General features: G+C 47.5%; 1 protein-coding gene across 2 annotated transcripts in view; it reads left to right on the plus strand.

Annotated features, from left to right (window-relative positions):
* Window positions 1-10,317, plus strand: part of LOC103899352 (scaffold attachment factor B1-like) — an 18,657-nt gene extending 8,340 nt beyond the window's left edge. Inside the window, exons 9-21 of one of the 2 annotated variants that reach the window (XM_009279823.2) lie at window positions 747-847; window positions 2,057-2,206; window positions 2,305-2,405; window positions 3,340-3,485; window positions 4,282-4,370; window positions 4,907-5,043; window positions 5,705-5,998; window positions 6,542-6,676; window positions 7,448-7,487; window positions 8,431-8,543; window positions 9,324-9,436; window positions 9,641-9,707; window positions 9,926-10,317. In XM_009279823.2, the coding sequence (XP_009278098.1) occupies window positions 747-847; window positions 2,057-2,206; window positions 2,305-2,405; window positions 3,340-3,485; window positions 4,282-4,370; window positions 4,907-5,043; window positions 5,705-5,998; window positions 6,542-6,676; window positions 7,448-7,487; window positions 8,431-8,543; window positions 9,324-9,436; window positions 9,641-9,707; window positions 9,926-10,052 (1,613 nt within the window). In that variant the 3' untranslated portion in view covers window positions 10,053-10,317. The remainder of the gene's footprint in view (window positions 1-746; window positions 848-2,056; window positions 2,207-2,304; window positions 2,406-3,339; window positions 3,486-4,281; window positions 4,371-4,906; window positions 5,044-5,704; window positions 5,999-6,541; window positions 6,677-7,447; window positions 7,488-8,430; window positions 8,544-9,323; window positions 9,437-9,640; window positions 9,708-9,925) is intronic. The other variant, XR_657606.2, reaches the window with a different exon arrangement.
* Window positions 10,318-16,868: the final 6,551 nt, after the last annotated feature.

Genomic DNA, 16,868 nt, shown 5'->3' on the forward strand with positions numbered 1-16,868 from the left:
AAAAAAAAAAAAAAGTACAAATGACTTGAAAAAAAATGTTACGGGGTCAAATCTAACCATTACTTGTGAGTCAATTGTAGTAAGTAAACATTCAAAAGAATGAATGGAGTAATAGTTCTACTTGCTTTTTGACTTGCCTTTCTTGCATTGCTTATTTTTTGTGTCGTTAATTCCCTAAGCATGCGTATATCTTCACTGTAATAGTTATACTGGAGTCCTGCTAGCTTCGTGAATGGTGATAGGTACTGGCAAGACCAGAATTTGTCGGAAAAAATCTCAACAGATGCATAAATCTATAGGTTTATACTCTGTGTGGCAATTCTGGTGAGGACTGTTAATTCAATGAACCCTCAATGCAGTTGTAACATAGGCCTTCAAAGCATGAATTGTATATTCAGTTGATGTAACTTCTGTAACCTTATAAACTGACAAAGATTTTAAAAAAAAGTCTCTTGTGAATTAACATTTAATACTTAGTAATTCTCAAAGTGATTGAAGTGTAGGAAGACAATATGTAAATGAAAACTCATTAAGACTATTCCAAGTGCACATCAAAAATGGAGTACAGTAGTTCATTTTTGCAGGCTGCAATGTGTCTGTTGATTTTAAGATTGATTGGAAGAGGTAGAAGTAAAATTGCGTTTGAAGAGGTTTATGAAGAAAAAAAGTTTTGTAGGGTGATTACTTTTTCATTATTGCATTCTTGTGCTACATGGTCTTTTATGTTTGGCTTTTTTGTACCTTAGGCCGTGTGGGTAGTGGTTCTGGCAGAAATTTGTGGGTTAGTGGACTTTCATCCTCTACTAGAGCTACAGACTTGAAGAATCTTTTCAGCAAGTATGGAAAGGTACGTAGCAGATACGTAAATTAACAAACCATTTTATCAATTTAAAAGGTTGACCTTAAAATTTAGCTCTTACTTTTCCTAAGGAATAACTGCATAGGCTAAGCACTTAAATTTCTTGTGTTCTGTTGAAACTCTGTATCTGAAAGTAGCATACTTAATAAAGAAGGTTGCCTGGAATGGGATCGGGGGGATCGGGCGGAAAACCATGTTTAGGAGAATCTCTGTGCAGATACCTGTAAAAATGAGGCAATTCTTGACAGGAGAGACTGGTGGGTCATCATCTAGTGTGCTGTAGTCTAATTATATCTCTTGGGTGTCCAGTGATAGTTAATGCTGGTTTCAACTGTTCCATTTCAAGGGGTATTCATTTGAGAAATCTAGTCTTTGAGGGCAGGCTTCCATTTGTTCTTCAGTGCCAGATAGGATATGAAAGCAGAAGTTGTGGAAGGGAACTCTTTCCATGACCATCTCCCCTTCCTCCTAATACATTTCTGAATGTAATATTAAATGTTTGTGTCACTAAGCACGTGCCTCTGCACTGTCAGAGATTGTCATCTCTGGATAGAAACTAGCAGAGGTGTCCTGTAAGAAAAGACAAAGTGGTGGTAGGTTTTTTAATTATTATTTTTATTATTACACCCCCACTCTCCCCCCACATATATATGTCTTCCTTAAGGTATTGACCTGTTTAGCAACTTGAAGATGAATTTTCTGAGCTGGTTATTATGGTGGTCTCTTTTTCAGCAGAGCTGTATCAACAATCTGTTCCACAATTGGATTTATGTTTCATAGAATTTTGTGTTTGTGTTATACTTTTTTCAGAACACATGTGGAATAATCTTAAATTTGAACCTTTTCAGCTGTGTTTGTGTTGCTGTTGACTTGGTTGTAAATGCTGTTCACATCATATTCTGTGAAGTAGTCTTTAGTGAGGCACTTCTAGAAGACGGTTGGCCCAACAGTATAGAGGTCAAGTTAAAACAATAAACTTTCCTTTGCTGCCTGTCACGTGAGCCTAGCGACATTGTCTTCGTCTTCTGAGAATGCTGATGGAATGTTGTGTGCCGAGCATATTTCCTTCCTGTTAAAAGCGGATAAGTTCTATACTGAGTGGTACTGTAGACAGAGCTGCTCAAATGGTGATTAAGTTAGAATTTATTTGGCGACAAATCTGCAAACACAGAATAATTTTTTTTTTTTTCCCCAAAGGTGGTCGGTGCAAAAGTAGTGACAAATGCTCGCAGTCCTGGTGCTCGCTGTTACGGCTTTGTTACAATGTCAACATCTGAAGAAGCCACTAAGTGTATTAATCATCTCCACAGAACAGAGCTGCATGGAAAAATGATTTCTGTGGAAAAGGTAAGTGGTAGCTATTCCATGACAGTGTAATGAAAATAAAAGTGTGCAAGTTTAATGTCTGTGTCTCATTATAAAAATATTTCTGGCTAAAATCCTAGGCAAAAAATGAACCAGCTGGGAAAAAGCCTTCAGACAAAAAAGATGGTGAAACAAGGAAGGAAAAAGACAGGCACCATTCTGCAGAGTCCAAATCTGAGAAGTAAAGTGTTTTTTGGTATTTTTCTTTGTTTAAAGGCCACTCATTTGAAATGCAGCCACGTGACCAAAGTGAACAGTAACTGTTATAAATCTCAATTTGCTGCTTCATACTGCATCTGAAATAGGAGTAACGCTTGAAAAATTGAAATTGGTGTTCTACAGCCGTAAGTGCATCTTAATTGGTCCTCTGTACAGAAATATGGAGCTCTTCAGGGTTTAGTATCAAAACTTGTCAGTTATATCAGGAGCTACCCAATCAACTCATTTCTAGATAAACCATTATTTTTATCAGAATCGTTCGTCCTCTGATCTGACTCTGGCTTGGTCTGCTCTTTTAACTGACAAATACTTCCAGGATTTAGTCTGTCTTTTTGATAGACTGTTTGCATGGTTGGCGAGTGATACTTAATATTTGTTTTTCAAGTGGTCTGTTGCTTTTGAAAGAGGCATTTTGCTTTACAACTTTTCGTTCTCTCATAAAATTTTAAAAGATTTGGCAGAGGAGATACTTTGGCAGGCTGGCCTGCTTGCATTGGGTGTTTATTTGTTTACAAAAGCTCTGCTGGTGGAGCTCGACCTCTACCTGGGTGGGCCCTCTTCCCCCTATGCTAAGCATGAACTTTACTTATAGGCGGAACAGAAGACTTGACTTCTAGCACTCGAAGTCTCCAAATACAGAAGGATTATCTGTTGTTTCTCACTTTTGGTCAGCTTTAGCTTAGTATTGGTTGCTACTCTTGTGCTTACAAATATGCATTGGCTTCAGCACTGCAGCATGGAGGGTATTGAGAGTGGGTTTTTGGAGAGTATTTTTGGAAGGTTTTTGTGTTGAGTTTTTTTGGATTGGGTTTTTTTTTTTTGACGTGGTTGGCTTGATCAGAGTGGTTATATAGCACTTTTTTTAGGTTCTCTATTAAAGCAAAGTTTACCTATAGGTCTGTTGGTATTAAGAAGGAGGAGAAGACAGACAAGAAAGATGATGCTAAGAAATCAGAAAAAGATGGAAAAGACGAAAAAGAAGGAAAAGAGAAAGATGAACAAAAGGCCGGATCCTCTGATAGATCTAGGGCAAGCAAATCAGGTAATTCTAGCCGCCTTTCAGAAATGTTTTCAAGGATATTTGTTTTAAACAAATTTTAAAAAATTGGTACAATGAATATAAGTGACTGCAACAAAGCTTCTACTTTGCATCCAAAAAAATTTCCTTTATCAGCTAAGTAGGAAATGGAAGAACAAGTGTAAACAGTCAGAAGCGTGGCTGATAAGAAGACTTCAGCTTCTGCAAACCTCAATGTTTTTATTAGATGTGATTCATAATTCAGTAAAAAGACCATGAAGCGTACTTAGTAATAGTGAGGTTTTCCTGGTGAACAAAAACCACCACCAGAAAATATCTTGAAAACTTTTTTTCTGACTTAGAATGCTATTAACTTAGCAACAAATTTTTCATAATTACTGGGCTTTAAATACTCAAAACAGTAAACTGTGAATTTTATGGAACTATCACTGGGTTTAGACCTGACACATTGTGTGGCTCTGTGTGATTTTTTTTTTTTTTGGTTGTTTTGTTTTGTTTTTTTAAACTGTGGCAAAGGGATGTACTTTGCAGACAGAAGAATGAAATTAAATTTGCTTTCTTTTAACTGTCATCCCTGCCAGAAAACAGTACTGTAATTTTGTGGTAGCTTTACTGCCCCCATCCCCAACTTGGCCAAATCTTGGTAAGCTATTCAAATCATAAATGTACTCTTCTGTAAGTTATTTAAAACCTCATTAAAATAACTTTTTACTGCTTAGTATCTTGACGGTTTTAAATCTTGCAAGAATTTTTGAATGTCTTGTGTATTATTTATTCTCAGATGTATTTTGTTTTCTAGCGAGTCGAGGAACCGAAAGGACAGTGGTAATGGATAAATCTAAAGGAGAACCAGTTATTAGCGTGAAAACTTCTACATCAAAAGAGAGGGTAAGTACAAATTTCAGAGAAGCCTTTGTGTAAAAATAGGTGTCAAATAGCTTTATATGCATATAGTTGAAGGGGTTTTTTGCCCTGCATATTGGGAACAGTTATTCTGTTAGGACGTTTTAGAAAGCATTAGGGTGTTAATGATGCTGCAGAGGTAAATGCTTATGGTTCACCTTTATAGTTTTTTTGTTGCTGCTGTCCTAGTTGAAGAAGTAGAGTTGCAATATGAAAATGGTGTTAAGATGATGTGTTTCCCCGAGCGTGGAGTGTGGTGACCGGTGACCTTTAAAGTGGTGTATCATTTGCCACTGGTGCAAGTCAGATCATGTGCCCCTAGTATTTATATATAAACTCTTTAGAAGTTCTAGCCAAATTTGGGGCACTCTTCCCTGACCTACTTTTCCATGGAATTCCAACTTCATTTACCTCTGGGAAGGTCTGTTTTGTTCAGGTTGGCATAAGGTAGGCCTTTTGCCTAGGAATTTTAGCTAAAAATGCACTGTGTTCAGCTAATGTATTGTTTTGATTTAACTCAGAGTACGAAAAGCCAGGATCGCAAATCTGAGAGCAAAGAAAAGCAAGATATTTTATCGTTTGATAAGATCAAAGAACAGCGGGAACGTGAACGTCAGAGACAGAGGGAGCGAGAAATCAGGGAAACAGAAAGACGCCGGTGAGTTTTCCCAGTGAGTTTTCCCAGTTTCACTCTAAGCTTTGAATGGCATTTGTTTTTACTTCCCTTATCTGTGTTTTGGGCAGGCTGCCAAGTAGTGTCATGCTGGCCCTCCAACTTTAGTATCTCAGCTTGATTTGATACTAACTTATTGATAGAACAGACATAATGCCAAATTATGAAGGTTTTTACTGCTGAAATTGATCTTCTTTAAGCCTATGCTTTTCAGGAGACTGGTTGAATAATAAGTTTTGTAGGTGCTTTCAGGTCTCATGTTCCACTTGATCAGATTTGAATTTCAGTACTTGATTTTTTCCCTGGAAGTTCATAAATACTTCCTGTTTGTCAGACTTCTGTGTTGGGACATGCTGTGCTCTATGAAAGCTTTTTCAGAGCTGACTTAGAGTAGATAACTGTGTTACTTATGCAGAATGCTTACCCTTGCTCCTTTCATCTGTATGGACTTTTTTTTTTTTCCCCCTGCTAAACTAAGCAGCTGCGATTTAGGTGAGAGAAGAGATCATTCACATTTAAGTAGGTAGTGGGAAGAACATAGAAACTTTAAAAAAAAGAATAAACTCGAAACCCCACCCAAAACAAAGAAGCAATAAAGCTTAGACTTAAGATTCTCAACTGAAAACAAAGTATCTTTTTCAATTAGAGAAAGAGAGAGGCGAGAACGAGAACAACGTCTTCAAGCTATTCATGAGCGGGATGAAAGACAGAGGCTCCAGAGAGAGCGAGAACGACTTGAATTTCAAAGGCAGCGTCTTGATAGAGAGCGCTTGGAGAGGGAGAGATTGGAGAGAGAAAGAATGCACATAGAGCAGGAAAGGAGGCGAGAACAGGAACGAATCCAGCGAGAGAGGGAAGAGCTGCGACGTCAGCAGGAACAGCTACGCTATGAACAAGAGCGGCGATCTGCCATGAGAAGGCCTTATGATCCTGACGGGAGGTAAGGATAACCGCAATGAGATTCCAAACTCTTTGGCCACATCCAGTTACAGATAGAGCATTCTAAAGCCTACTCACTCTAAATTGTGAGTATTCTTGCTAAAGCAGTCATGGGAGCTCACAACTGAAAGACTATTTACATGTTGCTTTTAACACTTTAATATCGACCTTGAGAAAGAGCAAATGTCATCCTCTTATACCTGTAAGCACAATTTTATTACAGCAGGTTTAAAATTCTTATTTCCCAAAGAGGAGTGGCCGAGAATAAAAACTGTGCGTATTGACTCTAAAGCAGGATTGCTAGCGGGAACAGATACTCATTCTCTTCTCATGTCAGCACATGCTGAGATTAAGCTTTTTGTATAGTGTCAATATACATAGCTTCCTCTGAAACCGAAATGTGATGCCCACTTAACACACAAGGGTTTTTAATTATAAATAAAAAATAATTGTTTGGATAATTGCATTGAATGAAGTTTGATATCAAGAGAGCGTGAAAGGAAACTTGTTTTGAGATTACTACTAATCGTGACCTTTTTCGTAGGCGAGATGACCTGTACTGGCCAGAGGCGAAGCGAATGGCAATGGATGATAGGTATTCTGAATTTAGTCGTCAAGACCGCTTCCACGACTTTGACCACAGGGATCGTGGCCGATACCAAGATCATTGTTTGGACAGGTCGGTAAGGCGGTGTCTTTTCTTCCTATACCTTTATGGAAATTAGGCGTCTTTTTGTGGCTTACTAATGGCTTGAAGGGTGCCGAAAGAGAAGAGCGAAACAGATGACCCTTGTGCATTTCTCGTGTCTAATTTTATACGTGCTTGCAATCCTGTGTTTCCATCACTTACGGACATACCGGAAAGAGACTGCATAAAGATTATAAGCCAAGTCCTAATGTAGTCTGCCGTGATGCCAAGGGAGATCTACAGCTTCTCTTGAGATGTATGGAAATCTGGTTTATGAATCCCTGTTTGTTAGCCTAAGATTTAGCCATTTCCTTTTGCTTTTAAAACTTTCCCTACTTTCATCTTTGCAGCCTAGCTAACACAGATTTTTAGTTCCACAGAATGCAAAAACACTTTCTGCATAGTGCTATTGAGACTTCCGTTTTGCTCTCAAAGAGTCTTTGGCAAAAAACATACCGCTTTGCTTTTGCTTGTAACTCATTTCTGATACTGGTAGGTTCACTCAGTATTCTCCCTTGGTACCATCGAGTACCTGACCGTGCCTCAGTGATGCCTTGCTTACCCATATTACAGTAATAGATGTTACTTTGATCTCTTTCCATGCTATGAAACAAGAACTCATTTGAATATCTTACTACTAAACAAACATTGGCGTTCAGATTTACAGCCTAATGAAGATAAACTTTCATGCGCTATTTCATACAGACATCGGAATTATGATTACTGTGTTGATTCAGCTGAAACGTCTCTTTCTTGTTCCAGAAGAGACGGTTCAAGAGGAATACCAGATCGAGATGGGCAGGTGGGTTGTACCCAAATAACTGCTTCAGTTAAAAAGCCAAACAAACCGACCCCAAAGCGGAAAGAACACAGTGCGCATGCTGCCTAATTCTTAAATGCAGGCACCGCTGGGTTTAAACTGAGCAGATGTTCAAGCAGCAACTGATTTTGCGCGCTAATGTGCGGAACGTAAGTTATTAAGTTATCCACTTGCTAGGGCGGTAGCCACAGATTGGGGCGGGGGGGAAATCTCCGAGTGATGGGAGCTACAGTATGGCATCTTTTCAGGCTGGTACGTGGTGATTAAAAGTTCTCTGGTTAACCATCTTAGGTGTCCATATTGTGTTACGAGGTAGTTACTGTAGTGTCTTATCCTTAGCTGGCGAGGGATCCCTTCTCTGACACTTATCTAAATGGTTTGTAGAAGGTAACTGGTGTCATAATGGAGCAAGGCAGATGACTGTAAAAGAACAGGTGTGAAAACCAGTACCACAACGGTATACAAAACCTTTCATTTCTGAAGAGAGGTAGGAAGTAGGCAGATATTCTGTGTAAAAATTAAAAATCTGGAGCCAGAATGTAAGCCTTAAAAAAAAAAAAAAAAAAACCAAAAAACAACCACAAAACAAACAAAAAAACCAAACAACCCCCCCCCACCAAACACCCACAAAAAACAAAACCCAAAAACAAAACAAAAAACACTCTACCAAACAAAAAGACCACTCTACCAAACAAAAAGCCGCCTCCCACCAATGAGTGGAGCGGAGTCTGTGCTGTGAAACAAAGTAAGTGCCTAGAGTGAATCTCACACAGTAGCAACAATGAAACCAGTAAAAAATGAGAAGGCTACTGTTCTGTTTTCTGACAGCTTATAGAAAGGCAACCTCTGAGGAGCTGAATTTTTGCAATCCTAAAAGAAAACCTGTATTGATTCTTCACATAACTCTGTACCCTTTACCTTCCAGCATTACCCAGATGAACGCCACGGAGGGCCCGATCGTCACTCCCGGGATAGTTGGGGTGGCTATGGGTCTGACAGAAGAATGAGTGAAGGGAGAGGGATACCTCCACAAACCCGGTTAGTGCATATGAAATAAGGGAAGTGATTTGTTGGTTCTTAAAATTTTAACGCTCGGTGAACCTTTGAAGGGTGACAGCGGAAGCAGTTTGGCAAGTGTGAATCCTCTCTCCAGATAGTTTCTTCGAACATCTGGAGAAGCAAGGAATTCACACATGTAGCTCCCTTGCGCATCAAGAGAATGGAGCATTGTAGTGAGTAAAGTGCTGCTCAGTTAGCTCGGCTCATAACTGTGGTTCTCTTGTAAATAACTTTCTTTTCTACAGATGAGATTCAGTCCTGTACCAGATGCTCCAGTAACACCTACAAAAGTCTCATTTGTGGCTAGCGGTCAGGTTTTAAGGAAATCGAGTCAGAATCTCTGCAATGGCAGGGGTGGGGAACTGAGACGCATCTGGAATCGTAGCGGCTTCTCTTTAAACCAGCTAGTTGAGCTATGGGCATATTCCAGATACATAATGTTCAGTTCTACATAAAATATACCAGACAGAGGAATGGCAGTCGATGAATTGTTCCATGTTTAAGTATTTTAGTACATGCGATACTAATTATGTCTCTGTAGATCAGAAAAAGATGAGCTTTGTTGTGCGAAGGACACTGTTCAGCAAGTTTTTCGTCATTTCTCTCTGACCAGTTTTTATTGCAATGATTGGGTGGCTATAGATAACAGCTTGATTAACAATTTAATACACTTTTGTATGGGGTACAGTGTTTGGCTTTACCCTATGCTGCTAAATGGATAAGGGACACACCTAGAAGATGTTCTTTTATTTTTTTAAGAGATGGACGTGACTGGGGAGATCATGGTCGAAAGTTAGAGGGGCATCAAGATCGTTCATGGCAGGGAAATGTGGATGGAGGAATGATGGGACGGGATCATGAGAGATGGCAAGGTACACTTGCTGCTTACCAGTGTGATCGTGGTTTTTTCTATGAATTACTGCTGCTGAACTTCTAGTGGTAGTTAAAATTCCTATGGAGCTTTAACAGCATTACCAAGAAAGCAAATAAAATTCTGGGAATAAGGTGGCTTTTTTATTAGGAAAACACAAAAGTCTGTCTTTTTTTTTGTTTTTTTTTTTTTTTTTTTAAATTAGGTGGTGATAGAAGCATGCCTGGTCAGTCAGGACCAGGCCATGTGATGAATCGAGGAGGGATGTCGGGGTAAGACGCTTTGTCAGAGTGCTTACAATGTTTTTATAATAGTTGACTGATCTGTATAAAAGAAGAAATTCCTGTGTCAATTGTGAAAAATAGTATTTTCAGCTTCTACTTAACTATGGATTGGCAGTAGAAAAAAACCTAAGCAAACATCTCTTCTCAGAGTCACAGTAGTATTAACTTTTCTGGGCAATTTTCAATTTGTCTGGTCTTGTTTTTAGGCGTGGAGGCTTCACGCAAGTTGGAAACCAGAGCCAAATGATGCAGAGTAGCGGAATACAAGGAGTGTTTGCGGGCCAGGAACGGACAGACAGACCGACTGAACCCCGTTTTACCCGCCGCTACTGAAAGCACTATATATATATATTTTTTTTTTTTTTTTTTAATGCCAGATGACAATGGTGGTGAATTTTATTAACCGGGGTCACCTTGAATTTGTGATTACAAAAAGCAAGACTGCTGCTGCATTGTAGCCAAATATTATGTCAACTTGTTGGTTTGGTTTCTTTTTTTTTTTTTTTGTAATAAATGTGTTCTTGGTGAAACATCGCTTAAAGTTTCTGTTAGTGAAACATTCCATTTTTCAAAAATAATAAAATCAGTTTATGGCTACTACTTTCTTGTTTTGAGAGTCTTTGGCAATATGCCTCTCAAGGGGCTTAGAAGGCAGTAAAGGAAAGAGACAGTTCCCTTTCAACACCATGAGATTCTAAGGGATGTGATGAATCTGTGATGGTGTGGATGTGTATGTCCTTACCTGCAGTTGAGAGAGGAGGGATCACCATGTTTTCTTATTTATTTCTCCACCAGTTGTTACACCATAAATGAGTATGAGTAGGAAGCACTGCGGCCCTAAGCCAAAGAGATGCTGGATCCCCAAGCTGTTGGTACAATGCCTTACATGATAGTTTAGTTCCCATTTAACCACGTAGGTGCCCTGTGTTCACATAAAAGTGAAACTCAGTCTAGATGCTTGTCCCTCCTCTAGTCCCTCTGGTGCTCTCTGCTGCTCTGCATCACTCCTGTCCTACTCTTGATCCTTCTTTCTCTCCCCATCCCTTTGACTGGCACCCCATGTCTTTATCTTGCTGCCTATCCCTCTTCCCCCTGCAAGGCCCAGGAGAGTGGGCAGCAGGTGCCCCCCATGCCCCTGCAAGGCCTGGGAGAACCCTAATCCCTCCTTCATTTCCCTGCCCTGCCTCAGGACCCTTCTGCTCCCCTTATGTTGCCTCCTGAAGCCTGCCTTGTGCCCCAGAGTACTCCCCCGCCCCCCCATCTTAGATGCCTCTGTTCAGTCCCTGGGTCCCCTGAGGACATCTGTACTCATGGGGAGTATGAGTACATACCTTACCATGTCCCCAAGCCTTCTTTTGTCACTGGCTCCCCCAGGACCCCTCTGCTCCCTGTCCTGATGTGTCCTGAGGCCATCTGTTTTCCCCTCAGGGCACTTCTGCTCTCTAGCACATTTTGGACCCATCTTGTTCCCTCAGAACCTCTCCTATGGCCATCTTTGTGCCCAAAGAATGCTGTAGGGTTGGGGCGCGCTGTGGGTTGGGTGTTGGTGTGGTTGTTGGGGTTCCGCGAGCCGCCCCCCCCCCGTCTAGGATGCCTCTGTTCAGGCCCTCACCCTCCAAGGACAGCTGTAGTCTGCTCAGATCAGATCCCGAGGCTCTCATGGCATTCCTGAGCCTTGTCTCTCTCGAGCCCTCTGGACCCCTCTTCTCCCATTGAGATGCCTCCTCAGAGCTTCTTTGTGCCCCGCAGCCCTCCGCTAACTCTGTAACGCCCTTTAGTCCTCTCTTATTCCCCGAGAATCTGTCCTGAGGCCATCTTTGTGCCCCACAGCACTCTTCTTTTTTCTCTCCGCCATCTATGACGCCTCAGTCCCTGATGACACCTGTCAAAAGGTGGCTCGCTGCTGCTGCCCGCCGGCCGAAAGTGGTACTGCAGGTGGGACGCTGCGCATGCGCAGAGGGGCGCGCGCATGTGCTCACTGCTGCCTTCTGGCGAACGAAACGTGGTACTGCAGGTAGGGCGCTGCGCATGCGCACTGTCGACAGCTCTGCGGGCGCTCGCTGGCAGCTCCCTCCTTCCCTCTCTGTCGTTATCCTTGCATTCCTCGTTGTCTCTCCATCTCATGCCTCATGCTTTCTCGCTACACCCCCGCTGTCCGCTGGCCTGCCCCTTGTCTAGTGGCCTGCACCCTGCGTCTCATTTTTGGCGGCCTCCTCCTCTGCTCAGCAGCCCGTTGCTCCAGGAGCCGACTGACTGACCGTCTGTTCCCCGCTGAACTGACGAGCACAGCTCCGGGAACAACTGCTGACATGTCCCAGGGGCAGGGTAGTGTCAGAGGCTCCAAGCCCTGGAGCAGACTCGCTCCTGGGACTTGTTACGTGCATGACTGAGTAAACACTTGCTGTCTCCTTTGCCCTCACGGCTGCATTTGCACTTCCTTTGCACCGGGTAAGGGGCCATGATGGAGCCCAGGGGAGGAGGTGATGTACTGGGGGGGTTGGGCGATGGCCCCCTGTTCCTGCTGGGCTCCAGCTGTGGGCTGGGGCCGGAGGAGCCCCAGGGGTGGGCAGTGGGGCTGGAGGAGCCCCAGTGCGGGTAGTGAGGCTGATGGTGACAGCCTCTCCCTGTAACGGGGCTGTGTTGCCAGAGTAGCTGCGGGCTACTGTGGGGCTGGTGGTGGGGCTGCCGGTGTGAGCCAAGGGAGGAGCGGAGCGGTCACCAAGCGAGGGGGGCAGTGAAGCCGGCAGGGGTCCACGCCGTGTTGGAGCGGTGGCTGCCCGGAGCCGCGCTGGGAAGCGCGGGACTGCACTGAGGGCTCGGTAGGGCTTCCGAGTGCGTCGGCGGGGGGAGAACGGTGTCCCCGCAGGGTTAGAGGGTGGGAAGGCTGCCTCCGCGGCATGCCGGGAGCTGTGGTCTTGGGGCACGGGGCTTCCGGTCGGCCCTGTTGGTTCCCTGGAGCATGCCAGGAGGTGTAGTTTTCGCGGACGTGGCTGCTGGGCAGCCACATGGCTCTCGGGCGTGTGCGACGCGGCGTAGTCCTTGCTACTGCCGCGGCCCCCGCGGCGCGACACGAGGTGTAGTTTTGTTGCTGGTTTCGTGTGGTTTTCCGCAGGCTTCCCACTGCGCCGAGTTCCCAAAAAACCGTGCGGCCGCGCCTCGGAGCGCATGTCCCTGCTCTCGCTACTACCTCCCAACGACCAAAATTCGGTACTGCAGCTCAGGTGCCGCGCATACGCAGTGGCGCGTCCCCCGCGCTCGCTGCTGCCTCCAGGCGACGGGAGCGGGGTACTGTAGGTGGAGCGCCGCGCATGCGCGGTGAAGTGTCACACCGCGCTCGCTACTGCCGCCGAGCGACAATAACGCGGTACTACAGGTGGGGAACCGTGCATTCCCGGTGGCGCGACTCCGTGCTCGCTGCTGCCTCCTGATGAGCAACTTGGGGCACTGCAGGTGCGGCGCTGCATATCCGCGGTGGCGCGTTCCCTCGCGCTCGCTGCTGCCTCCAGGCGACCGAACGTGGTACTGCAGATTAAGCGCCGCGCATGCGCAATGGAGTGTCACGCCGTGCTCGCTGCTGCCGCCGAACGACCAAAAATCGGTACTGCAGCTCAAGTGCCGCGCATGCGCATTTGGGGTGTTCCCCTGCGCTCGCTGCTGCCTCCTGGCGACTGTAACGTGGTACTGCAGGTGGGGCGCCGCGCATGCGCGGTGAAGTGTCACGCCGCGCTCGCTACTGCCTCCCAACAACCAAATGTTGGTACTGCAGCCCAGGTGCTGCGCATGCGCGTAGCGCGTTTCCAGCGCTCGCTGGTGCTTCCCGGAGGCCAAAATGAGGTACTACAAGTGGAGCATTGCGCATGCGCAGTAGAGTGTCACGGCGCGCTCGCTTCTGCCACCCAATGACCAAGGCGCGGTACTGCAGCTCAAGTGCCGCGCATGCGCAGTGGCGCGGTCCCCCGCGCTCGCTGCTGCCCCCAGGTGACCGGAGCGGAGTACTGCAGGTGGAACGCCGCGCATGCGCGGTGAAGTGCCACGTCCCGCTCGCTACTGCCACCCAGCGACCAAAACGCCGTACCGCAGCTCAGGTGCCGCGCATGCGCACTAGCGCGTTTCTAGCTCGCTGCTGCCTCCCGGCGACCAAAATGAGGTACTGCAGGTGTAGCACCGCGCATGCGCGGTGGCGTGTCACGCCGTGCTCGCTACTGCTTCCCAACGACCAAAACCAGTACTGCAGCTCAGGTACTGCGCATGCGCACTGGGGCGTTCCCCCGCGCTCGCTGCTGCCTCACGGCGACCGTAACGTGGTACTGCAGGTGGAGTGCCGCCCATGCGCGGTGGCGCCGCGACACCCATCTCACTGCTGCCGCCGCCTGGTGACCAAAACTCGGTACTGCAGATCGGGCGCCGCGCATGCGCGGTTGAGCACGCTGCCGCCGCTCGCTGCTGCCGCCGGGTAACCAAAGTGCGGTCGTGCAGCCTGAGTGTTACGCATGCGCAGTGGCGCGGGGTGGGTCGCTAAAGTGCGCTCTCGCTGCTGCCGCCCAGAGACCAAAATCCGGTACCGTAGCACAGGCCCCGCACATGGGCGGTGGTGCGCGTCCCCGCCTTGCTCGCTGCTGTCGCCCGACGACCAAAGAGCAGTACTGCGGGTAGGCGCTGTGCATGCGTGGAGGCACCACTGTGCTCCACGTTGTCGTCTGCTGGTAACAGCAATGCGGTGCTGCACTGCCTGCGAGGTGATGCCGCCGCGCTCGTTGCTGCCTCCCGCTAAGGAAATGCCACTGCCGCCCCACGTGCGCAGTGTCCGTGGGCGCTCGGTGCACAAAGCGCGGAACTGCAGCGCCAGTGCCGCTCCCGGGCTCGCGCTGCCCGGCGGGTTCTCCCTCCTGCTGCCGCCTGGTGGCCGAAGCCCGGTACTGCAGCGCCGCCACTGCCCAGATGCGCAGCAGCGCCGCCGCCGCCTTCCCTGCTGCCCCCTCGTGGCCAAAATGCGGTACTGCAGCCTGGCGATCGCACGCCGCCTCTGACCCCTCCGGCACGGTGCCCGGGAGCAGCATGGCGGTGCGCTGGCCACCGGTAAGGTGAGCGAGCCCCTTCGGGAGATGCGGGGGTGTATCCTGCCCGCTGGCTGCCCGAGGGTGGCGGGACGGGAAGCTTTAAACTGCCCGCTGTGGCAGGGTGCTGATCCACTGCAGGGACTTACCCGAGAGCTGACAGAAGGGAAGAGGGGAAGGAGGTGGACACCCTCCCAGGCGCAGGCACTGGGCGCCTCCGCAACTCACCAGAGCTCCCCCTGAGCCTCCCCCGGCCCCGCTTGCCCTGTGCAGCTGCCCCCAGCTCCAGCACCTCCCCTGAAGCCTGTCCCATATCCCCAGGCCGCCCCCAAGCCCTGTCATGAAGGCCGCAAGCTGGCCCTCGAATGTGTGTGATTCTCCCTTAATGCGGGTGCCATTAGCAGCAGTGTGGGGAAGGAGCGGCGTCTCCAGAAGCCCCTGCAGAAGCAGGGGGTCTGGCCAGGGATGATCTACGGTAATAACGGGCACCGCTTCTTCTTTCCCTCTCCCAGAGGCCGTGCTGAGGACGCAGTTTTCCATTCCTCCCCTGGGGATGCCATTGACTGCACCTGCCTCAGGCTTGCGTGGGTTGTCTCTGCCCGGCCTTGCTCTCCTCGCAGCATGGGGGCGAAAAGGGTCAGGTGGAGCACTTACTGGCAGTGGACAGGAGCTGCTGCAGTTGAAGCTGGAGAGGCCAGAGAAAGGTAAAGAAGAAGAAATCGAAGGCTATCCGGCTGGCAGCTGCCTCCCGCTGCAGGCAAGAGAGAACCTGCCTCTCTGGGTGAGGAAGGATCCTTCTTCGTAGTCTGCAGCAGGTCAGACCACCAACTTGCACCGCAGGGTCTGTATGTGTCACCAGCAGCATGATACGGCCACGTAGTGTGCGAGTGAGCGAGGCTACGTGTCTAGAAAGCCTCATCTCGTAAGAGCTGTGAGACGCTCACATATTCTCTTAGGTGGAGGACAGCCAAGCGACCGGAGTTAGAGGAGGAAGAGAGGAGAGAAGGAGACAAGAAGCGTCTGAACTGGCAAAGTCTCCCGGCAGTGCTGAGAGTGAGAGCTGTGGTGAGTCCCGGGCCCTCCCTGCCCCTCCCCTGTCCCCCTCTCTTTCCCACACTGCTGTGATTTTGTTTTGCTTCCCTGTCCCTCTCCTCTCCTCTCTATTCTTCTGTCCTGCTCCCTCTCCCTCTCTCCCTTTATCTCCCTTGTTCTACTGCTCCCTTTTTTTTTTCTCTCTGCGCTTTTGTCCTGCTCCTTCTCTCTCCTTTTTTTTTCATTTTATCCTCTGTCTCTGTCCTGGAGCCCATCGCTGTTTTTTCCTTTTCCATCTCTGTGTCTTTTCCCTCACAATTGTGGCCTTTTCCATCTCTGGCCTGTTCCCTGGCATTCTTTTCCTCTCCGCGCCTGTACGTGCCGCTCCGTGTCCCTGCCCTCCTGTCTCTCTGCCCTCTTCCTTCTCTTTCTCTCTCTGACCCTTTGTGCTGCTCCCTGGCCCTATTATTTATTGCTTCACCCCTCTGTCCCGCTCTCTGTCCCCGTTTTCTCTCGTGCTCCACCTCTCATCCTCTCCGTTGCTCTCGTTGGCTCTCTATCCCAGCGTCCCTGTCCCTCTCTCTTTCGCAGTATCCTGCTTTCTGGCTCCCTGTCCCTCACCTGTTTTCTGTATCCCTCTGTCCTTCCTCCTGTCTTTCCTTGTCCCTCTGGCCTGCTACCCGTCACTGTTTTTCACTTCCTTTCTCCATCTCTCTGCCTCGGTCCTGCCACTCTCCTTCCCTCTCTGTCTCGAACGTTTCTTTCCCCATCTCTGCCCCGCTCCCTGTCACTTTTCTCTTATTCTCTGTCCTCCGTCCTCCCCCTAACTTTTTGTCCGTGTACCTCCATACCACTGCCTGTCCCATTGTTTCTCCCTATATCCCCCTGCCCAGCTCACTGCCCCGTTGTTCCCCTCTGTCCTGCTCCCCGGCCTTTTTTCCCATCCTGCAGCCCAGTGCTGTTTTTTCTTTCTCCACCTCTTTGTCCTGATCTGTCTCCCTCTTTTCCCCCCTCAATCCCTCTGGCTTGTTCCCTAGCTTTTTCTCTCCCTCCCTCCTTCCTT

Source organism: Aptenodytes forsteri, unplaced genomic scaffold (assembly GCF_000699145.1).
Source record: "Aptenodytes forsteri isolate BGI_AS27 unplaced genomic scaffold, ASM69914v1 Scaffold147, whole genome shotgun sequence".
Taxonomy (NCBI): Eukaryota; Metazoa; Chordata; class Aves; order Sphenisciformes; family Spheniscidae; genus Aptenodytes; species Aptenodytes forsteri.